The 21,714-nt window shown below is 32.7% G+C and overlaps 1 protein-coding gene across 3 annotated transcripts; it reads left to right on the forward strand.

Annotated features, from left to right (window-relative positions):
• Positions 1–245: 245 nt before the first annotated feature.
• Ana3 (rotatin homolog anastral spindle 3) lies at positions 246–10,108 on the forward strand. Of its 3 annotated transcripts, none has more exons than XM_072000231.1 (30): positions 246–417; positions 646–825; positions 908–1,092; positions 1,250–1,423; positions 1,502–1,653; positions 1,773–2,031; positions 2,119–2,277; positions 2,361–2,465; positions 2,529–3,050; positions 3,130–3,350; positions 3,442–3,679; positions 3,755–3,964; positions 4,055–4,261; positions 4,363–4,536; positions 4,615–4,750; positions 4,813–5,037; positions 5,129–5,390; positions 5,510–5,685; positions 5,761–6,003; positions 6,071–6,294; positions 6,379–6,672; positions 6,757–6,997; positions 7,100–7,268; positions 7,393–7,589; positions 7,665–8,398; positions 8,574–8,778; positions 8,885–9,096; positions 9,165–9,305; positions 9,418–9,547; positions 9,621–10,108. In XM_072000231.1, the coding sequence occupies exons 2-30, from the start codon at positions 696–698 to the stop codon at positions 9,887–9,889; spliced, it is 6,594 nt and encodes a 2,197-aa protein (XP_071856332.1). In that variant the 5' UTR covers positions 246–417; positions 646–695; the 3' UTR covers positions 9,890–10,108. The 3 variants fall into 3 exon arrangements, with proteins under 3 accessions (XP_071856332.1, XP_071856334.1, XP_071856333.1); XM_072000233.1 differs by having other exon boundaries at positions 8,888–9,096; XM_072000232.1 differs by having other exon boundaries at positions 687–825.
• The last annotated feature ends 11,606 nt before the right edge of the window (positions 10,109–21,714 follow it).

The following is a 21,714-nucleotide window of genomic DNA, read 5'->3' on the forward strand; positions in this document are numbered from 1 at the left end:
TGAATTAATTTCAATTTTGCTTTCTTTAGTACCATCTATATATTACGTATCCACAGTTTATAATCGAAAGTCACGAATGGCAATAAACAGGAAATGATTGAACCTGACAGAGAATGTATCGTTACGTGTTGAATGAAGGAAGACGAATAAAGAAATCAGGAAATCTCTAAACAGAAATGAATCAACGATTCATTCTGTAATAAAAAGATACAACATTGACGACAATACCACGAACGAGGTGCTAAACTCAAAAAATCTCAGTGAAGATTCTAAATAGAAACGCCCTTAAGGAAATCACGGAACATGGACTTGCTTCTTCCCTGGTGAAGTCGTATTATATCGTGTTGATACTGCATCAAATTCGATTGAACAAATATTTCGTTGATTTGCGCGTGCGCGGGAAATTTAAATAATAAAGTATATAGATGAGCATACGTTTAAGTTACATTTCAGTTTATCTTCATACTTTCACCGATAGATGGCATATAATCATAAATGAACTAAAGTCGTATTTCCATTGATACGTTGAAAGCTATAATACAAGATAAACATGAAAGCTTTTAATCGAATTTTTGACAATTTCGCATGTAATAAAAATATAATTTTTATTTATATATTACATGAAAAATATAAATTTATACATAGATTTAGATAGAATGTAACCTTTCATAAAAATGTAGCCAGAGTTACCCATAATGCTCATGATATTTGGCGGTGAAATATTCAAAATAGTTGGAACAGTTAACCTAAAACGTGACAGTTCAATATGTGTTAAGCAGATGTCAAACATGAGCGGAATATCAGCGGCACACGTCAGAAAATTAAGTAAATATAAATGCTTCGCCAATTTTTTATTATATGGTATAGCAAAGCAAAAGACGGGCAAAAAATTTATCAATCTTTCCAGGTCATAATATCGAGGAAATTCGATTGAGAGCACTAGATAATATTATTTCAAAATACAATCTTGGTTTTGGTTGTGATTGCGATGCTGTTAGAAAAGAATTAATAACAAAGTTATTTAACTGGTTTTCATTTGAAGCCTTCTCAGAGACACAGAAGGTTTTAGATTTATTACTTCGTTTACTAAAGGTACTTAAAAATTTAGTTTCATTTATTCATCCATTAATCAATAATTCAAATACTAACAAACGATAATTGTACTTCTAATAATTTAGAAATTACAATATCTTACAATAAAAATTATATTTAAAAACTTATAATTGCATATTATTATATATTTTGTAAGACAGATGATAGAAGTCACTTAAATACATTTGGTAAATTAAGACTTCAAAATGAACTTCAGGAATTAAGAAGGAAATTAGGTTCAGAATGGTATGAAAAATTAAATGAAATTGAAGAAGCTGTTCTTTGTTCAGATAAGTTACAAACAATATCATCAAACTCAAAAACTATAAAGGTTCTTATATCTACTTTTAATTTTAACTATAGTTGTAAGTATATTTAAACAAATTTTTCATTCAAATTTCTTTTTAAGGATCCTAGCTGTCCAGCAATAGGATTTATCGATTACGACAGGCATAGAACACGTATAAAAGATTATGAATATAATGGAAATAACAAAATACATAGAAAAGAAGATCATAATTTATCTCAAAGTGGGCTTACTACTACCTCTGCTTTGAACAGGTAAATATCCTAAATATGTTTTTCACAGTATGATAATTATATATGCGTAATCTTTTTATTTTGTTTTATATGAAATTTCTTCTATCTTTTGTCTATATATAATTCTATATAATTTATAGTACAGTACCATTTGACTTAACATTAGAATGTGGAGATGGAACCCCGATATCTAAAGCTACTGAAGGTGGTATTAAATGGTTAATCATGCCATGGCAACCTTTAGTCACTTCTGATAGAGGTGTCTTAGCAGCAGTTGAAGAAGCCCTAAATAATAGCTTAGATGCAAATCTTATATTACATACGTGTCAATTTATAACAAACGTAATGATGCAGGATTTTCCAGCAGAAGTTTTTCTTCAAAGACCAGCAATTGTTTTTGTAAATATTTAAGCTTTTCATTAAAGTGTTATGATATTGTATTGATATTTAATAATTAGTATTTAATAATACAATATTAAATTTCAGATATTACATAATCTTTTGGAATCTAGTGCAAATATCACAAATGCCAATTTTAGAAATATAATACCAATGGTATTGAAAACACTTCACAAATTAACACGATCTTTAAGACTACGAATCTATTATTATTGTGAACCGTGTATTGCAAATAAAAAACAAAAAGTAAATAAACACAGTTTAAATTTAATACTTAATTATAATACTCGAGTATGGCATGATATATTAATAAAGAATATATTTTTCAGTTATTGGCAGAAAAATTAAGCAATAATGTTTATTCTCCTTCTGAAACAAGAGATAGTCCTGATGGAGGATTTCCAGAAGTTAATTATCAAGCATATCAATCTACTGTAAGCATTTAAATACTTTATAAACATATTTTTGTATCTACTAATGTTTTGTATATTATTTAGGGCACAAGCGAAAGAAGTCAAAGTGTATCAGATAACATTGATGATTCTATTTTACAATTACAACAAATGCTTATACCAACCTTTTGCATTGAAACTTTAAAACATGTTATATCTCAATTGAGTATTTCTATTAATTCAACACTTATATTAAGAAGTACTAAGTATGTAACAGACGTAATATATGAACTGGTACAAGTACTCATCATAAGCGTCATGCCAAATGTTTGGCTTTGCAATGATGATATTGCTTTAAAAGTAATTGAAGACATGAAAGTATTATTTGGCATGCTGGGAGACGTCATAGAATATTTTGGAAATTATAGCACAATAGATGATTTTAGAATAACATATTTGCACCTTATAAGTATTACAATGAAACTTTTAAGCCACATTGTTCCTCTAGAAATAGCGGATGCTATCTTCCCTAAATCACTTAAAACATCAATATGTGTAGCTATAATGGATGCTGCTATTTATTTTTTATACCCAAAACTACACTCTATATTACAAGAATATGGTCGTGTATGTAATTTCTAACTTTTTTTTAACTAATTAAAGAAAACCCAATTAGTCTAATAATTTATTGTTGTACACTTAACAGCAATTTCAAGGTAGTGATGAAATTACATATATTAAAACATTCGACGAAACAAGACTGATAACAAAGTCGATACAAGCAACTATATACATAATAAAAAATACACCTAATTCATCTCATTCGGAAGTTTTAAAAATGTTATATGCTTCAAAATTAAGTTTACCATATCACAAAAATTTTGGTATTATTAAGAAAACTATCGAATTTTTACAAAATATGAATAGGTATGTTCTTTTTGTGAATTATATGAATTTGGAAACTTTATCGTTGTTAAAACAACTTAATTATTGCGATATAATTTATTTAACGTTTAAGGTATTCTCCAACTAATGATGACCAAACATTAGCTACAAAATTAATATTAAGTTTATTAGCAAATGCAGATACTGATATACAATATGCCACATATTTTGAATGTCATACCTTAGTTAAAAGTATTTTAGGAGTAGAATATAACAAAGAAAAGTTATCATGGGAAAATCTGGCATTTTTATTTGAATTGTCTGTCTTAATTGAAATCGTATCCTATGGTGTAACACATGATGACAAAAGGGTAAGATGAAATCTTATGAGTAAATTTGGCTTAAATGATATTCAATCTGCGAACAATTATTTATGTTTTTGTTAGATCAAGGAAATGTCCGAAGAAATATTAGTTTACATATTAAAAGGAAGATTACAGATGGGAGAAAATGGATGGTTAAAATCTCTAGAAGCCATAGTACAAGTATTGCCTTTTTTACAATGTCATGCTCATCCTTCCTCAACCTTAGGTCAATGTGTGACAAAAATCTTTGATCCTGATGTTTCTACTAATATACAATTGCCATATATTGAGGTAATGTGTTATAATTTATTATTGGAAAAGTACATTTCTTATATTCGTAAATCTTAAAATAGTTTGAAAAAATACATGTTTATTTAAAAGGTTTTGAAAGGTAATTTAAGGTTCTTATTTTCGTCGGATGAGGATATTAGATACGAAGCCGTTTGTAGATTGATTTGGCTTCTTGGAAAAGAAAAGGATTCAGTTAAAAAATTACCACGATTATCATCCCTACACGATTTACCTCTTAGCTCACTTTGTATATTTGATCGTCAAAGGGTCTTTAAAAAATCTGAAGGCAGTTATCAGGTTACATATTTTATTACATTTCATACATTTAAAAATTATTCCACGCATTGCAAACTTTATATATGGTGAATACAAAAATAATACAGTCAATGTTTTTACAGAGGAGTAATTTATTATCTGTACTTGAAATGCTAAATGAGCCGAATGTCGATCCTAAAATACGTAAATCAGCATTAGTACAAATTAGCGTTATGCTTACAGATTCTTCTTTACACAAGTTATTTATTACTGAAAATGGATTATCGTTGATCTTGAAGATATTTAACAGTGCTCTAGTAAGATTGTATAATATCTATGCTATATAATTCCTTAAATAGTCATTCTCATTCTACCTAAATGACATCATTTTTTAGGTTGAAAAAGAATATGTTAATTATCCAGATTCTGTCATTCCCATAATTACTATACTAAAACTACTAGCATCTTCTGAATGTTCTATACGTCAAGATCTGTCCATTCGTATTAATGTCTTGTCAAATATAACCAGAAGTAAGTGCAACAAAAAATTCAAGATAAATTTTATTACTATATTACTAAAAAATATTTTTTAGGTCTTTTTCTATTTCCAAATAATGAATGTATTAAAACTGATGGTTCACAACTATTATGCTTATTACTTTATAATGAATACATTATGAGATTGAGTGAAAAATATACAGAAAATTATAATCAACTAAATATTTCTTTGCCTTATATTATTGTATCTAAAATGAAATTACCATTTCTTTGTAAATCGCATTGGAAAATAAGTAGACATAGACGATCAGATATGTCTGGTAAATTATAAACTTGATTGAACATTTTAAATATATTGATCGTTCATATCTTAAAGATCAATATTATTAGTCTGTAATTCTTATTTTCCAGTTCTTCATGGCAATGACTCATTGGTATTAACATTTATAAGACAATATTGGATATGGGAATGGAATGGTGGTATAAATGTACTTTGGAAACATTTTAATGATCTTCATGATTCTGATATATCAAAAAAACTAAAAATTCTAGAAAATGAATTTTTAGTCTTACGTTTTAGCTTTCCTCATTATTGCTGTCAACAACAACTGTATAATATACAAAATTCAACTACCCATGACTCAGTTTCATGTGCACTTGATTATCTTACAATGTAATCACTATTTGCAACTCTATTATAATGACCATTTATGATTTGATTTTTTTGTAAAGAATTGTTTTTAATTCGCTAGTAATTTTTTTTATTTTTTATTTTTTTTTTCTTCTTCTTAGGCATATAAAACTTTATAAAATGGAAAAATGTGAGGAAATAAAAGACATAAGCCTATTACCATGGGAACAAACGTTTGAACGATTTTTACTTTCACAACCCGCAAGTAAAGAGGATTGTGATTTATTTGTTGAAGTTTTAAATTTTCTACAGTTTTATATTAATATTACAAAAAATGGTAAAAATTAAATAATTAATAGAATTTATGTATCATTTGAAACACAGTGAAAATATTTGTATTGTGTTACATTAGGAAAGTATAAATGGACTAATAAAATAATGACAAATATAACTAAATCTCTAACCGAATTATTAAAAAGTTCGGAATTAGATAATCAAAACGTACATCAATCTATATTGAAGTTAGCTGGCACATGTTCAGCCATAGGACAATCAGAAAAATCTACTTTAGAAGACCAAGACGTTTGGCTACACTTTATTGAATTAATTGTCTCCACTTTATGTTTAGGAGACCAACAACATTTTTATAATTTAGGTGAATTTCTTTTTTCCACGATATTATATTTTTATCATTTAAATTAAAATAAATCAATTCTTTACAGCTTACCTTGATTGGCTGTTAACATGTTTAACATATTTAATTGGAAAGTGTCATTGGACAAATTGCAAAAATTTATTAATATCATTAGGAAATACATTAATCGAACTCATTATATCCTTCCATGGAGCTGGAACAATTAGCTTTATGGGCTTATCTATAACCAGAAATTCTATTATATGTCTCAATCATTTGTTATATCAAATGCAAATAAACTTCAATAAAAATGTAAGTATAAATAGAAGTTTAACATAATTAAATATTTCTATTTATAATGATACTATTAACGGTATATGGTATAAATATTACTAGATTTTTGTACAATTTTGGTATGAAGAAGATCGTATGTTGAATTGGTTACCTATGTTGTGGCAAAATCGAGATCCCTTGGTTCGTGCTTCTGCTTTACAATTATTAGCTGGTCTAATGAGTAATTTACATACAGCTTCTCAATTATTGAATTCTATAGCACTGGCACCAAGCGAATTATGTCAGACATTACTTCAATGTATTATTAGTAGAGAAGAATCATGCATTGTTAGGGAACAAGCATGTTGTGCACTTAGCAGTTTAATAAAAAATTGCAATTCTATCATTTTTCAATATGTAAGTAAATATTATATCTTTCTATTACGGTAAAAGTAAATTCTAAATATAATTCTTTACTTACTATTATACCCACTTACGTAGATGGATTCTTTGAAAGCAAATGCTATCTTAATATATATAGAACAAAACAACACTTATTATGAAATAAGTGTACTATGTTCTAATATTTATATGTCTACTTCTTTGGACTGTGATCATATGAATAATCAAGAGCAAGAAACTGGGAAAGTCCCATCTATTCACAGCATGCAGTCAGGTTGTACATCATTAGTACCACGTGCAATCTCACATCTGTATAATTGTCACGATGAATTACAACCTCGTATGTGTACTTTTTTAATACTTTTTTAACTACTGTTTAAACAGTTGAAAATAATTTATAAATTAAATTGTATAACTGTAAGTATTAATTAATATTTTTTAGTTTCTGTCAAAGAATCAACAACTACAGAGATGGACAATTATTTACAATTGGTAGCAACACCATCATTGATATCAGCTGTTTGTAGACTACTAAATAATTTAATACTTATAGGAAAACAAGAAGTTGTTCATCAAATTTATGAACATTCTATTGACAAATATTTAATTGGGTAATTAAACTAGTTATATATATATATATATATATATATATATATATATATATATATATATATGTATATATCTGTGTCTGGAAAGATTTTAAGATTTTTCTAATATATACTTCAAATTTTGTAGATGCATCAATGAAATACCTAAAGATGTTGAAAGTAAAAGGAATTTAACACATTATTGTGACATATTGGAAATGTATATCAGCATTTGTACAGTTTTAACAAACTGTATTACAAACAGTAATGAATATTCTCTTGTAGCTAGCTTTTCAGTTGATTCACTTTACATGTTATTTTGCTTTTTAAATGATGATTTATATTGTAAGTTAAAAAAGAACAGATTCATTTGTGTATGCATGCAGTAAGTTTTATATAAGTTAAATAATGTTTACGCAGGTAATAACACATCGCAATTGATATCTCTGCGAAATAAACTCTGGACCGAAATTTTCAATTTTGTAGCCATACTTTCGTTAACAGAAAATCAACATTTTGAAACAATACAGACCGCTTTAGAATTGCGTGGCCCAGAAGCTGTACTTTCATCTATCTGTATTGCAATGAAGGATTCTAATCCAGAACTTCGCATCAGTGCTATAGGCTGTCTCGCGTTTCTACTGTCTCAAGAAATTGAAAAAGATTCTTCAGGAAAAAGTAGCATCTCATTACAATCAATAATGGATACTCCTTTAACTCGATTGTCAAATGACAATAAAAATAATTTAAAAGAAATTACATCTGATGTTAATACATTTTCTCTACAAAGTACCAATATGCATTCAACAAAATCAAATGGAAATAAAGATCCTCCTTTAATTTCCGAGAAACCAGCAGATTATGAAGTTGAAGGAAACGAAATTGCTATGAGCAAGGAACTTTGTAATATTTTATTGCACTTATTTATAGCTCATAATTACAATCGATCGAAGAAGAATAAAAAATTGAACGAGGACAAGGATTTGATCATAAGCGCACTTACTAATTTGTTATGTGTATCAAACACAGCTAAACAGGTCGCATTGGAAGAAAATTTACCTGACACAACTTTAATGATATTGAAAGAATCGTATGTGAAATTAAATTTACAACCTTTCGAACTTTTCAAAAATCAGATTGACCGTGAAAAGAAGGTAATTAGATAAAGTAGATCTTGAAAAAAGTATTTTTTAATTTATATTATTGCTACAGTGATCAGTTGAGAGATTTCTCAATCTCGAAAAAAAAAAAATATTCATACACGTGACGGAATTCCCAACATCGGTCTTAGAGATTGTAACAAAAAGTTTTCCTCATGTTTTTCTACAGATTCATCCATTACTACGCGACATGAATGCTATTTTAGTATTATTAATGAACTTCATGTACGGCAGTACAGAAGTTAAAGTAGCTCTAACGAAAGCAGGATTAGCAGACGTATTACACAAACTATGGGCTTGGATTGCATTAAATAAAACAGTTTCAACCACCGCTTTGAAGTTACTAGCCACCTATACTACAAAATGTACTACAGGTATCGTTAAAATTGAAATATACACTTACTGCTAAATGCTAAATATTAAACGAGTAAAAATTATTTGTTAAATATCTTGTGCTATTTTAATAATTTAATTTTTCAGCAGCGCAATCCTTGACGTTAACGACTATTTTGCCAGGGACAGGACTTAGAAAAACTCCTAATACTCTCGCCCTTATACATGTTATTATACAATTAGTTTGTAAAGAAATAGACAAAGCTGGTCAACTCTTTGATAATCATAAATTACACTTTGCATTTCATGTTTTGCGAAACGCAATACACGTTCATGAATGTAGAGTATCAATTTCAAAGGTAATTTGATATTTTTTGACTATATGGATCTCCAAAGTAACGTTTATTTATTAATACTAATTTCGTAGAGTAATCTCCTACAATTTTTTACAAAAATACATCCAATTACCACGAAACGGACAAAACCATGGCCACTCGTTGAATTATATTGCTTAGAGTTCTTAATTGACTTTACTTATTACGAAGAGGGCCAATTATGTGTCCCAAAGGTAACTTTGTGTCCTAAAGGACTTCTTAACTTATTTCTTTAACTTCTTATTCTTCAATATCTGAAAAATATTTTTATGCTCTTTCATGTGTGTATACTAATCGTTTCTTCAGGCTATCGACGGCTTGGATGTTTTATTACAATTGTCAAAATACTCTTCATCATCTAATAGAATTCTTGCAATTTCCATATTGCGCAATCTCGCGTTTAACATGACCAACCGACCACGATTACTTAGTTCAGGTAAATTAAGATACGCACACTCTCATATCACGTTATATATTTAAACGATTTTAACATAATACGAATATTTTAGTGGATTTTATTAATGTTCTACATGACATATTTAAAAATGGTTCTCTGGTCGAAATTAGAATAGCAGGGTCTATGTTATGGTCTCTAATATCCAATAATCAGAAAGGAAAATTAATTGTACGAAGTGCTGGCTTTTCACAGAGTATACAAGAAGCATTAGGTAGGATTACACTATTGAATGTAGATGATAAGAAAGAAGAAGAGGACTTATTTAAAATGCTACAATATATATTAAAAATTCTTAGTCCAGCGGATACTAAAGTTGATTAAGATCAGTGATGAGAGAAAATAATTAAATACAAGTAATTGTACATAGGAATTGAAATATTACTTTACATTATGTGAATAATATTTTATTAACGAAATTTGTAATATTTTTTATAGAAATAGCAAAACGGTATATGTAATATGAATTTATAGAATTTTTATACATATTACTATTATAGATATATTTTCATCGATGTATTTTTATGACTAACAATACGATATTTTGTAACATATTGAATAATAAAAATTATTTAATAAATAAAAAATAATATTGTTCACGAGTTCAATTACTAAGATTACGTACAGCAGTATGCAATATAAGTGTTAAATGACAATGGTCCCTCAATTTACTCGAGTCTTATTTTTTTTTTTATTTATTTTTAATTATAACGTAATTTATGCGATAGATTTTATGCGCGATCTTAATTTACGCGGTCAGAAAATACATTTTCCTCGAAATTTTAAAAGTAACAAGTGTATAGAGTAACTTATTCGGCGATGTTGGAACACGTCAATACTGCATGTGATAAAGATAAAAGTACATTACGTTGTGCTAGTCATCATATATGTTGTACATATTTTTCCTTTTGTACAGACAGACATTATTTACGCGATTTTCATTCGCGTAAAACGAATCTACATGGAACGGATACTCGGCGTATATTGAGGGTCGAGTGTATAAATTAATTGATATGACTTTGTGCAAATCAGGTTATTTCATGCTTCCGACAATATCTATTTCTCGAGTTTCATTTGCGCGCTTCCAATGATTGGAGATAATGCGGCTTAATTCCTATGATGATAGCATCTCGTATCATGCGTTAATTAAATAAAATGTGACATTCAGAAGTTAAATAACAGATAAATTGTCAATATTTACGAAATACTGGAAAATTGCCTACATTAAAATGAATTTCGTTTGCAAACATTTAGCCTGGTGATCACGGCCAGTATTTCCGAAACGAAGTAACAACATGACATTTTGCTCGAAAAGAGAAAGATTTATAACGATAAATATATATTGTTTATTAGAATCCTATCGAGAGAATCTTAAACTCAAATATATTCCATCAATTACAAAACTTAGATTATTAAGTAATACCTCGAACAGATAGGTGTAATGATCTAATACTCACGCATAAATTATAGTTTTTGCGCGTTTGTGCGTCATGGCAAGGAGAAGAAAAGAGAGGATAAGACAACAGGAATAAAAAATCATGTCGATCTTTTCACAAACATCTGTATGATTTAGACTTCAATGCGGAACTGTTACATACACATAATGTCTTACTTCCGTCTCACGCAAATTGTTCGAAATATAAATACAGGAAATCGCTTACGTAATGCTTAAAAAAAATTTATCTTCAAAGATAAAAATATTTGAAGTAAAACAAGCTTAAGCAATTAATAAAACATCTGTTCAAAAATGGTACGCGCATGTCTTAGTTCTTCCTTATGTAGACCGTTAAAAATAAAGATACAAGAAATCGTTTATGCGATGCTTGAAAAAAGTTAGGTTGAACGCAGAAGTATTTTAAAAGAGATAAATTTAAAGAATTTATAAGACATCTGTTGCAAAAGCGCTTCATGAATGTTGTAACAGCTTAACGGCATCATAGAATAACGATCCTCACCTGTTATATCAGAGTGTAATGCGACGTGGAATAACATCTGAAAATTAATATTTTACGTTGAGAAGTTGACTGATTAATCCGATCGAAGAAATATCTCGAAAATTCATCGGAAGAACTTACTAATCGATATAACCTCCTCGTGGATGTTACTATGTCACCTCGAGATGTAAGGCGAGGATTGGATAACCAATCGTTAATAATCGAAAAGGTTTAATTCCACTACTGACTTTCTCTTTCCAGAGCAAATATTTATGGAGGCAAGTTTCCGATATCTTTAACATCCTATGAAATAATTAATCCCACGTACGACATTTTAAAAGGTATATCTATTTACAGACAAAACGTCTCTCGTTTAAAGCATCGAAATAACAAGCTAAGATTCTCGCAAAATCGTTAGGACATTACATCATATTGTAAACGTTCAACGCGTTTACATCAGACTGTCGTGACTTCGATATACAACGTTTCAAGTACAGGATGAACCGCGATTCACTGTAAAAGCGAGAGGCGATGAGAAGACTCCGCGGTTAAAATAAATCGTAAAATAAGTTCTTATCGTACGGAGTTTTAATTATAAATATTATTACACAACAAGTATTATTAAAAATATATATTTCAGAAACATGATACTTGGCACAACGAAGACTTGTAACCGATTACTCCAATTTGTTTCGAACCGTACAACTTCCCACTCCATGCTCTCTTATTACTTTTATTACTACCTTACCCTACTTAAGATTTTTAAACGTTCAGTTAGTTATCTGAATATTAGCTAAACGCGCGTCATATTAACTTTCATATTAACGAAACTCCTATCGTTTAAATAAGAGATCGTAAGTAAAAGTCGTGCAAATTATCCGACGAGCAAACGAGTTCGAATAAATAGAGTTCCAGTATGCTGCACATTGATAAAACGGTCGGTCGGTGATGGAAAAAAAAGGTAGGACGTTCCTCCGAAGCTTCGATTGCCATTCGATCGACGGATCATCGATCGATGGATCGTTAATTGGCCATTATTTGGTTGCATGGATTGGCCACTTTCTAGGACATGGAGCTGCCCTCCCCGCGTTCGTTGCACGCACGGAGGAACGGATTTAATGAAAGGTGGTGCTGTGGCGTCCGTGCGCGTTCAGCATTGTGTTCCAGCACGGCCGGTCACGTGACCGTCAAATGGATTTGCGTCAATGGTGACCTCCGCGTTCGCGTATCTGCCGCTCCGCGCCCCGCTGTTCCGCATACCCCATGGGCCTCACCAAGAGACCCGTGGGACCAGCATGCACGACCGCCAGAGATGAGGTAAGAAAGCGTCTCATGGGACGCTAAAACTGGATGGCTGGCAGGCAGCGACGAGAAAAGAGGATTTTCAACCGGGTATACGCTGAAAGCCGGGAAATGGGAGATTTCGTTGTGAGGGAAGATTAAACGGGATTGGTTATTACGGGAAGACGGTGACGCGGAAAATAGGAGGATCGTTGGAATATAGAGAAATTTCGTAGTATGGCGGGAGGAATAAAAGGATCGCGAGAAGCGGGAAAAGCAAGAGGAAAAGAGTGGAAGGAAGAAGGAAAAACTTAATAGCGGAAATACAAATTGTTAGAAGGACTTAGAAAGTTAGGGATTGAAGAGGAGCGGAGGGACATGATGGCTATTGAACGTGCGAAACAAAAATAACAAATGAGACGAAAAGAAAGGGTAATAAGATGTCCTGTAACAAAGTAGAAGAAATAGAGAGGTGGAAGATTAGAAAAAGGGAAGAAGATTGAAGGGAAACGAAGCGGGATGAAACAAGATAACGTTAATTGGAAAAAGTAGACGAGTAGGCCAGGGAAACCAATTGAGAGAGATCAAGCGAAAGACGTTTAATTTTTCACGAAAATTGACTGATCGAAACTGTCGCAAGACAGCATTACGTAGACACGAACAGCTAAAATTCTGCTTGCTCCATGCTCTTACTAGCGTTTCTTTCCTTTCTTTTTTTTTTTTTTTTTTTTTGCTTTCCTCTTATTTCGGCCACGCGCGGAACCGATATATCGTATGGTAGTGTACACGCGCGCGCAGCAATGACGCACGAAATTCGTTTGCCAACAAGCGACAAGATCGCGAATACTCGTGTCTGCAGCGATTTTATGGGATCTATCACGTTCTTTCCATTTCTGCCACCTTCTTCCTTCGTGACATTCAAGGTCACGGAATCGCCGCTCAATATCTTCAACACGGATCACCGACATGATCGTCGTGTTCCATTTTACGTCGTATCGACGCCTACGATGAGAAAATCGGAGACCGTGTCGTTGATCCGCTTGAAACGACTTCCGTTCGATACGCTGCCAACGATTTACAGTATTTTTCCTATGTTTGGTTAACAATTTTGATCAATGAGAACGCGGAAAGCGTGAATTATCGGAACAAACAGCTTCTATGCTCTGAAAAAGCAAATAACTTCGGTCGAGGACTTTCCTCTGTTTCGAGCGGGGATGAGTGCTCTCCCGTTCTGACGTGAAAACGCTCGCGCGTGTCAGCTGGCGGAACGGAGTCCGGTTCTTTCGTACTGGCCTCGAGAAAAGCATTGCTCAAAATCGAGCTCCGAGTCGACTCGAGCTTCGTACGAGTATAAGGAGAAACGATTTGCGATTTAACGCTTCATCATCGGGCATTTCTTCTTCATTGGTAAAAAGAGCAATTCGTTATAGTTTAACAAACAGCTGGTACATTACGTTTTTGCTCTAATACAATTACGGTCAACGTTACGGATAATATCGTAACAGGCGCAAAAACAATGAGAAATAGGCAATAACAGTTTAATAATAACACTTGCGTCGACATTTTTAATAAGGTTTCAATCTGATTTCAAGTACCAATAAGATCTCAGTCTGATTGAAGATACCTACGTATTTACTACGATAAATAATTGCAGTCGATCGTCTTGCAAAGTTTAAAGTTATATATTTGCACCGGTTGTATTGTCACGGAATAATAATTTTCCGTTACGTCAAACGGTGTCTCTCCTAAGACGATTAAATCTAAATATATTACGTCGAAAGAGGAAACCTAAAGAGCTCTGCACCGCGTGGCAACGAAACTTACCAGCCCGATTTTAAAGCTCCAACGGATCAACGAGCCATCGAAATGATCGATTCGCAAGCTCGCTGAAACATAGCAACGAATGGCGTATGGACTCGAGAGATTACACGATAAGCAGATTTGTCGAAGCACCGAACTACGCACAGGGTTAAATAAGCCTGAAAGTATCTCAAGGTTCCACGATCTATGAAATCTCTACGCGAATTACGCGAACACGACTTTACATAATGGATCGCAATTGAACTTACAGCGTCGTGCAAAAATCCTCACGCATCCACGTCGCTTATAACGGTAACCAAAACACGCATTTAGGAAACGTTCTCGCATGCTGTTGCACAGAAACGAAGTTATCTTAATGTTACTCGTTTATGGTATTTCCTAATTCATGCATTTTTCAACAATGTCGCAATAGATAGTGTCTTGATGCAGGAGTTGTGACATTTTCTTAAACAAGTCGGTCGAGGAAAGGAAGTAACGACAATATTAAGATTAAGCGTTCTTTTATTCGTTTCAAACAGCAATTTCCATTCGATCAGATGACTGTTATAAGACTTTTGCACGGTACTGTATCCACGGTATTTGTATCCTGTGCGAGGTACCACGTGAAATGCACGCCAAACTGGTTGCGCCTCTGCCTGTGTCTGATTTGTTCTTATTAAGCTCGATTGATCGATCAAATTGAATTTCAAATAGCTCTTCCTCTCGTGTTTGTGTTATTAATAGAACGCACGAATAAGAAAGCATCTTTCATTGAAGGCCAGCACGATATCAACGAAACGCGTTTCACGGAAACTTGAGAAAATGAAATAGAAAGGAACTTGTTGAACGTTCCACGTTTTAATTGAAGCGAAAATGAATTATTTCGATTACTTATTTACTAAAACGTATTTATAGAAAATATATGGTAGAAAATATACGCGTATACTACTGAACTATCTGATACTCTTACAAAATCTTATACTCGTGGTAAAGGATAGAAAATGTTAATATCTCGTGCTGTGCGCTACAAATGTAAGAAGAAAATATCATACGAAAAGATGTTGTAACGTTTGATTGAAACGTCGCAACTGACACGAAGCTTTCGTAATTAACGTGGTTGTTGTATAGATATAAAATACGAAGGATATAGAATACAAAAATTAATACCGGGTGAGAGAAAGAAAAGGGAATACCATATAATCGACAGGATTGACAGACTATAATCGGACCGCGATACGAAAGATCATATCTATTATGAATGAATGTATGACATTGAGTTTAATTTACGAATGGCAGAAGAAAAAAAAGATATTCAGTGGATAAATTGCCTTCGTAACACGATGAGATAGGAGCATAGCGTGATACGATAGCAATGCTTGTTTTCATACTCTTCGTACATGAACTTTACATGAACGAAGGAGGAATTGAAGATTCATCACGAAACACTTGCGATATAGTAAGAATTATAATGATTAGGAGAAAAAAATTAATTATACGATAACTGGAAGATTAATCGGACAGGATAATTTGTTTCCTTTCTACGTGTTGCTGGCCGGCCGCATGACATTTTTAGATATTTTAATTTCCATTTAACATTTAAATTCATGACTTTTGCGAGAAATTGACGAAAAGAATAACTTTTTAAAGTCATTCGCGTTAACCGAGTTAACCGTTCCATTTCGTGGCTGAAATATGTTTTACTTTTTTGTTTTTGAGCTATTACCTGTTCTATGTAGTTTGCTTGGCGCACCTGCATATAATTAAGTTTTCTATCCTATTATAGTTTAGTGTGTTCAATACCGCATTCCTTACCTTGTTGATAAACGCGTAATGAAAGCCATTCAAAGCCACGTTCTCATCGGCTGTGTTTGGAGAATAAAAATTACTTGTCAAAGGAATTCAAACAAACGTAACTGCTACCTACGTGTCACACTCACTGAATCGTTTGCTTGTCCGTCTATTTGCTAACTGTGAATGATAGATCACACGTGATTAGCAATATAAATAAATTATTGTATTATGTAATCGTTTGTAATTAATCGTAATATATGCACATTGCATTTAACAACGTACATATTACATTATAAGTACGGATGTTGGAAAGCCAATAAAATATAAATTGTAAAGTTATAAAAAAAAGGTTCTCTATAGTTGTACTAGAGAAATCATAACAACATTGATACCTAATAGGTCCGCTGATATCTGTATTAATGGAAACAGAGAAAAAGGCTGTTTGGAGAAAATAAAGATACTTTCTATGTGAGTCGATCAGAAACGATCATGCGATATTGGCAATAGATGACACGTCGAATTAAGAAAAATTCAATCGTAAAAACATACATACATCGTGTATCACGCGACATTTGTGGCGAACAGTACGCATATTCTCAGATAAGACAGAAGGAAGGAATGGCAGGAAAGATAATTTATGGTATAGTGATAGCGATTCCTTCTATCGACGCTACGTAATTTGTATTCAATGTTCAGTTTGTTATAAAATTTGTATAATTATAGATTACAATGATATTATGTATCATAAAGTCGAGTTACTATTGAGATTAAAACAAGCATCTTAAGCTCGATCTGACGCAGCGAATACAGCGAACTTACGAATAGATATAATATAATATAACGTAATAAAATTTGATGTTGGTTTAATACATCAATGTTGCATAAAGAATGATTTTATGTATCGTTTAGAATTTTAGAATGCAACGTGTAATGTTTATTAATTAAATACGAGTGACGAGCTAATGTTAAGAGGATTGCGCGTGAAGTTAAATGAACAAATACGTATATATATGAACGAACAGAATAGAAACTTCGATTGTCGATGAGAAAGATTATGATTTAAGATAAACGTTAAAGATTGTAATTCGAAATTCGAACGTCTTTTGATTATTTTCAAACAAACTTTCGTCAGTACTTGTGGAATTTGAATAATTAAATATTCGCCAGACATTTCGTTAAAGACGAGGATAGAAGAGATCTCGTCATCGAGAAACAGAGATAACATCTTGTCGATTTTTACATCAAAAAGTGAGTCATTCTCACGCCACGAATATTTGAAAATTAATAGCATTTATAAGTATCTACCTTTGACAATTGTAATCGAAGTACGTCAGACGGAATTAGAGCGGAAATATAAACCGATGACCCGGTCGTCGCCATGGGTCGTGAAACGTAAGCATTTACAGACAGTAAAATTATCAGTGAAACTTTTGTCGGATAGAAACTAGTAAAAGGCACCAAAATAAAATAGATATATTCGATAAAATTTTTCCTATGATATCTTATATAACGTACACGTACTTTCGTTATTACGTAAGATGTTTAACGGTGTATGAAATAATTCGGATTTACTAGATCTATTTGTTAGAAGTCGATTGTACGCGCATCATGGCATGCTTCGATTCCCAGCCATTCTCCGTACTTTGTTTGAACAATCCACGCGATAATACTCATCGAAGCGCAAACGATTATTGATTATCCACAGGTAATTTTCCACCAACCGCAGACATTAACGAAAAGGCACGTGGAGAGTGTAGATAACTGTCGAAAACATCTCTCAAGAATTCGTCTTCACAACGACAAGTAAAGAACCACGCTCACCATTTATTGAAACGAAGATCTGCAATGATCAAAATGATTTGCTGATGTAACAAAAACGATTTGGATGCGGTGAATGTAACATTAAACATCGAAAAGAACATGATTTCGTTGCAAGTATCGATGTGCAATTTAACTGAAACGTTATTAACGATGACTTACTGTAAATGAATAATCCTATTGATCGAATGCAAGCGTTCAACGAAGTTAGCATGATTCGTAAAATAAGTGTCTCAAAAGATAATGGAAGAGCGCGGGTGGCATTGTCTTTTTCCGCGAATTGTACGTGAACTACAATGCAGTGACAAATATGGCGTGACCGATCGCATCCATCGTGTCTACTCATCAGTGCACGTTGCGAAAGTCCTTTTCCTGCTTAACCATCGCGATCGTGCCATTGTTTCTAAACATTTGCGATATCCTGTTGCAAGTAGAAACTCTCGACGTCAGTAGAAAATAAATATCGATCGATAAAACTGGGGTTCACACCGACTCGGAGATGCTAATCTATCTCATTAAAAATATTAAGTGATAATACACTTAACTATTTAAAACATATATTCAAAAAATATTCATGAACGGGAGAATATACGTCAGTTGGAGAAAAATGTGAAATTTCACTTACATATGCAGCGACGGGCAAAAGAAAGTTTATAAAATAAGAAGTATAGAATGACGCTATGATTTCACAAGATGAATTTATATTTGGATGGATACTATTTTTAATGAATAAACGTAATAACAGAATAGATGACTATTATTGATATGGTAAAGAATACAATACAGAAGATACTGTACGATAAGTACAGAAATTACTAAAATTTATAGTATATCGATTTTAAACTTTTTCTCATCCGCCACTGTATTTTCGTCCAGTCGCGGGGAGACGCGATCGCGTTGAAGCGCGTCAACGGGAGTCGTAAATTCCCGTTACGATTATACGAATCGACATCACGAGCAGGGCGATCCCCTTATTTCTTGTGGGATAATAGGGGTGTTTGTTTTTGAATATAACTGGAATCTACAGTTATATAATATATATATATATTTATTTACACCAGCCTATAATACTTGTTGCGTCGACAGAAATTGTTTGACTTCGTCGTATCGTTTGACTTCGTCGTGTCGGAAAGTACAGTAATTGATTGACCCGAAGGTTGATCGATTTGATGGATTGAGTACCGAGAACTTGACTGTCCGAGGATTGATAGAACAGTAGACCTGACTATCCGAGAAGTGATAGAACAGTAGACTTGACTGCCCGAGTATTGATAGAACAGTAACAGCGTAATTAGTAAAAGCGTGCAATAAGCCAAAGGACTGTTTAAAGAACCATCCATAAACCGAAAATACTTATATGAATAGAAGTTAAGCTAAAAAATTAGGTTTATGGTGGTTCCTTGGGTTTATTGCGGGTCAGTGTAACGAGGGGTAGGCCTTAGCGGCCAGACCGTAAGGGACGTCGCACGGACCATCTTGCGCGACGTAATTGTATATGTATATTCTTGAAAGATTATTTCGTTTGATTCAGTTTCGTAAATACCCACGTCATATGCCAACATATACTTAGGACTCCGCATAGATACACAATTCACATGGAAACAGCATATCAAATCAATAATAGACAAAATACAGACAGCAAAGAGACAAATGCATTGGCTAATTGGCTCAAGGAGGAGATTAGCAGACTTGCAAGAATGTACAGAGAAAGAATAGCGACGCACTCGAACCGGCTGGCAGCGGAAACGATCAACACAACAAGCATTGAAAGAAGATTAAAAAGGAAACACCCAACAGATCTCATAAAGGATATAATCTAGCAAACACGAATATGGTACCCTGCTGGGGGTAGTCACCCACATCCTATATTTTTATTTTTATTTTTTATTCACTAAGATATAATATTTTACCAAATGTCCTTCTGGACAAATTGTAAAAATTTAAATAAATGAAAAAGAAAAAATGCCAACATCCGGAAATACGCTCTGAAATCTGAAATATACGTTCTAGAAAATCGGTTTATGTGCCATTCGCATGAGTAATAGCGATAGAGAAGCATCGTTTCTATGAAAAAACCAACAGATAAAAACAAAAACCATCTATGCAACCTAGTTGCTCGACGCGCAAGTATCAATCGACGAATTCTTTTGTACGTGTAGAACCTTCCTCACGCGATTTTTTCTAGTCGAGAGCTGACTTGTATATTAATTGAAATATTAGCAAACAATACAGATGCGTAATAATAGCCAAATGTACGTCTATACATCCTGAAATATTAATTTTATTCATAGTACGATTGCAATATGTATCAAAGTTGAAACACTTTCCTAGCTCTCTTTCTACTATTTTTAAATAATAGTTTTCGATCTATATTAAATCCAGGAATTTTATATCCACGTTTCGTTTCTAACAACGTCACGCAGTCGTTGGTTTTACTATGTCGGCATGAAAAAGTGAATAATTTTCCTTGTGCAGTGAATTACGACAGTGAATCAGTCAAGTAGCCAGTTCTTTTTTCTTTTTATTTTTTTAAGGATATTAGGTAAACACAATTTGTGTATGGAATAGAAGTTGTAAAGCAAGTGAACGAGTCTGCGTGTTACGGACCACATTCGCTTCGGAGCAAGCGTTTTCTTTCGACTAAGTCTTGTTTTTTTTTCTCATATCGGTATCATTTCAGACCGATAACCAATTCAAATTTGGGAGAGTATCGTAAGTGACGCGCGTCTACTGGATGTGACGTCAAATTCTTTTTTTTTTTTTTTATCGCACACTGTTATTGCAACTATCTTTAACCGCTGAATTGACACGTCGAATAACACATTGTACCGCTTTCACGTGATTTTCACACGATTGTGGAATGGCTCAGAGATGGTCTTTATCAGCATCATGTTTAAATGTTATTTTATAACAAAGAAATTATCGTTTATGTCTTTGAATATAAGGCAACGAAAGAAATAGATGATACGACCGTCGAATAATTTATTAATTATATTATTCGCAATTTTGAAAAGATCTTATCGACGCAGACCTTGGTTCATAGGGTTGGCAGATCGCAAACAGCAACAAACGACTAACGCGAATAGCACAGCTGTACAAATGTGGAATATCTTGTTCCGTATTAATAAATATTGAAACATTACCTTTGGAAACTATATGGAATACCTAGAGCTACAGTTGCATTCCATCGCACGCACATTAATATGTAATCTAGGTCAATTACGTTTCTAGTATCGCTTAAAGACAAGATTATATAGGTCAATGTGTTATGCCATTAACGATAAAACATGCCATGATTTCACCCGTCGTGCGTTGTTCCTAGTTTTCGAAATTTCACAGTGAATCAGAATAACTGTCGGACGCCATCGACTTTCACCTCGATAAGATTTTTACGTCAGCAGATCGACTCTTCGGGTAACGCTTAAAGTTTAGAGAACGGCGGAAAATTAAGTTATCGTGGAGCGCCTCAAATAACAGATTACGAGTCGTATAAAACTTTGACCAAATAAAATGTCACGTGAATAA

The sequence above is a fragment of the Bombus fervidus genome, chromosome 3 (assembly GCF_041682495.2).
Source record: "Bombus fervidus isolate BK054 chromosome 3, iyBomFerv1, whole genome shotgun sequence".
NCBI lineage: Eukaryota > Metazoa > Arthropoda > Insecta > Hymenoptera > Apidae > Bombus > Bombus fervidus.

What these genes read in the sequence shown, in the direction of transcription:
- Ana3 (XM_072000231.1), top strand. Translation starts at nt 696, where the DNA reads ATGCTCATGATATTTGGCGGTGAAATATTCAAAATAGTTGGAACAGTT. An exon ending in ACTACCTCTGCTTTGAACAG is followed by an intron (nt 1,654 to 1,772) that starts GTAAATATCCTA and finishes TATAATTTATAG; the next exon opens with TACAGTACCATTTGACTTAA. An exon ending in TTTTTACAAAATATGAATAG is followed by an intron (nt 3,351 to 3,441) that starts GTATGTTCTTTT and finishes TTAACGTTTAAG; the next exon opens with GTATTCTCCAACTAATGATG.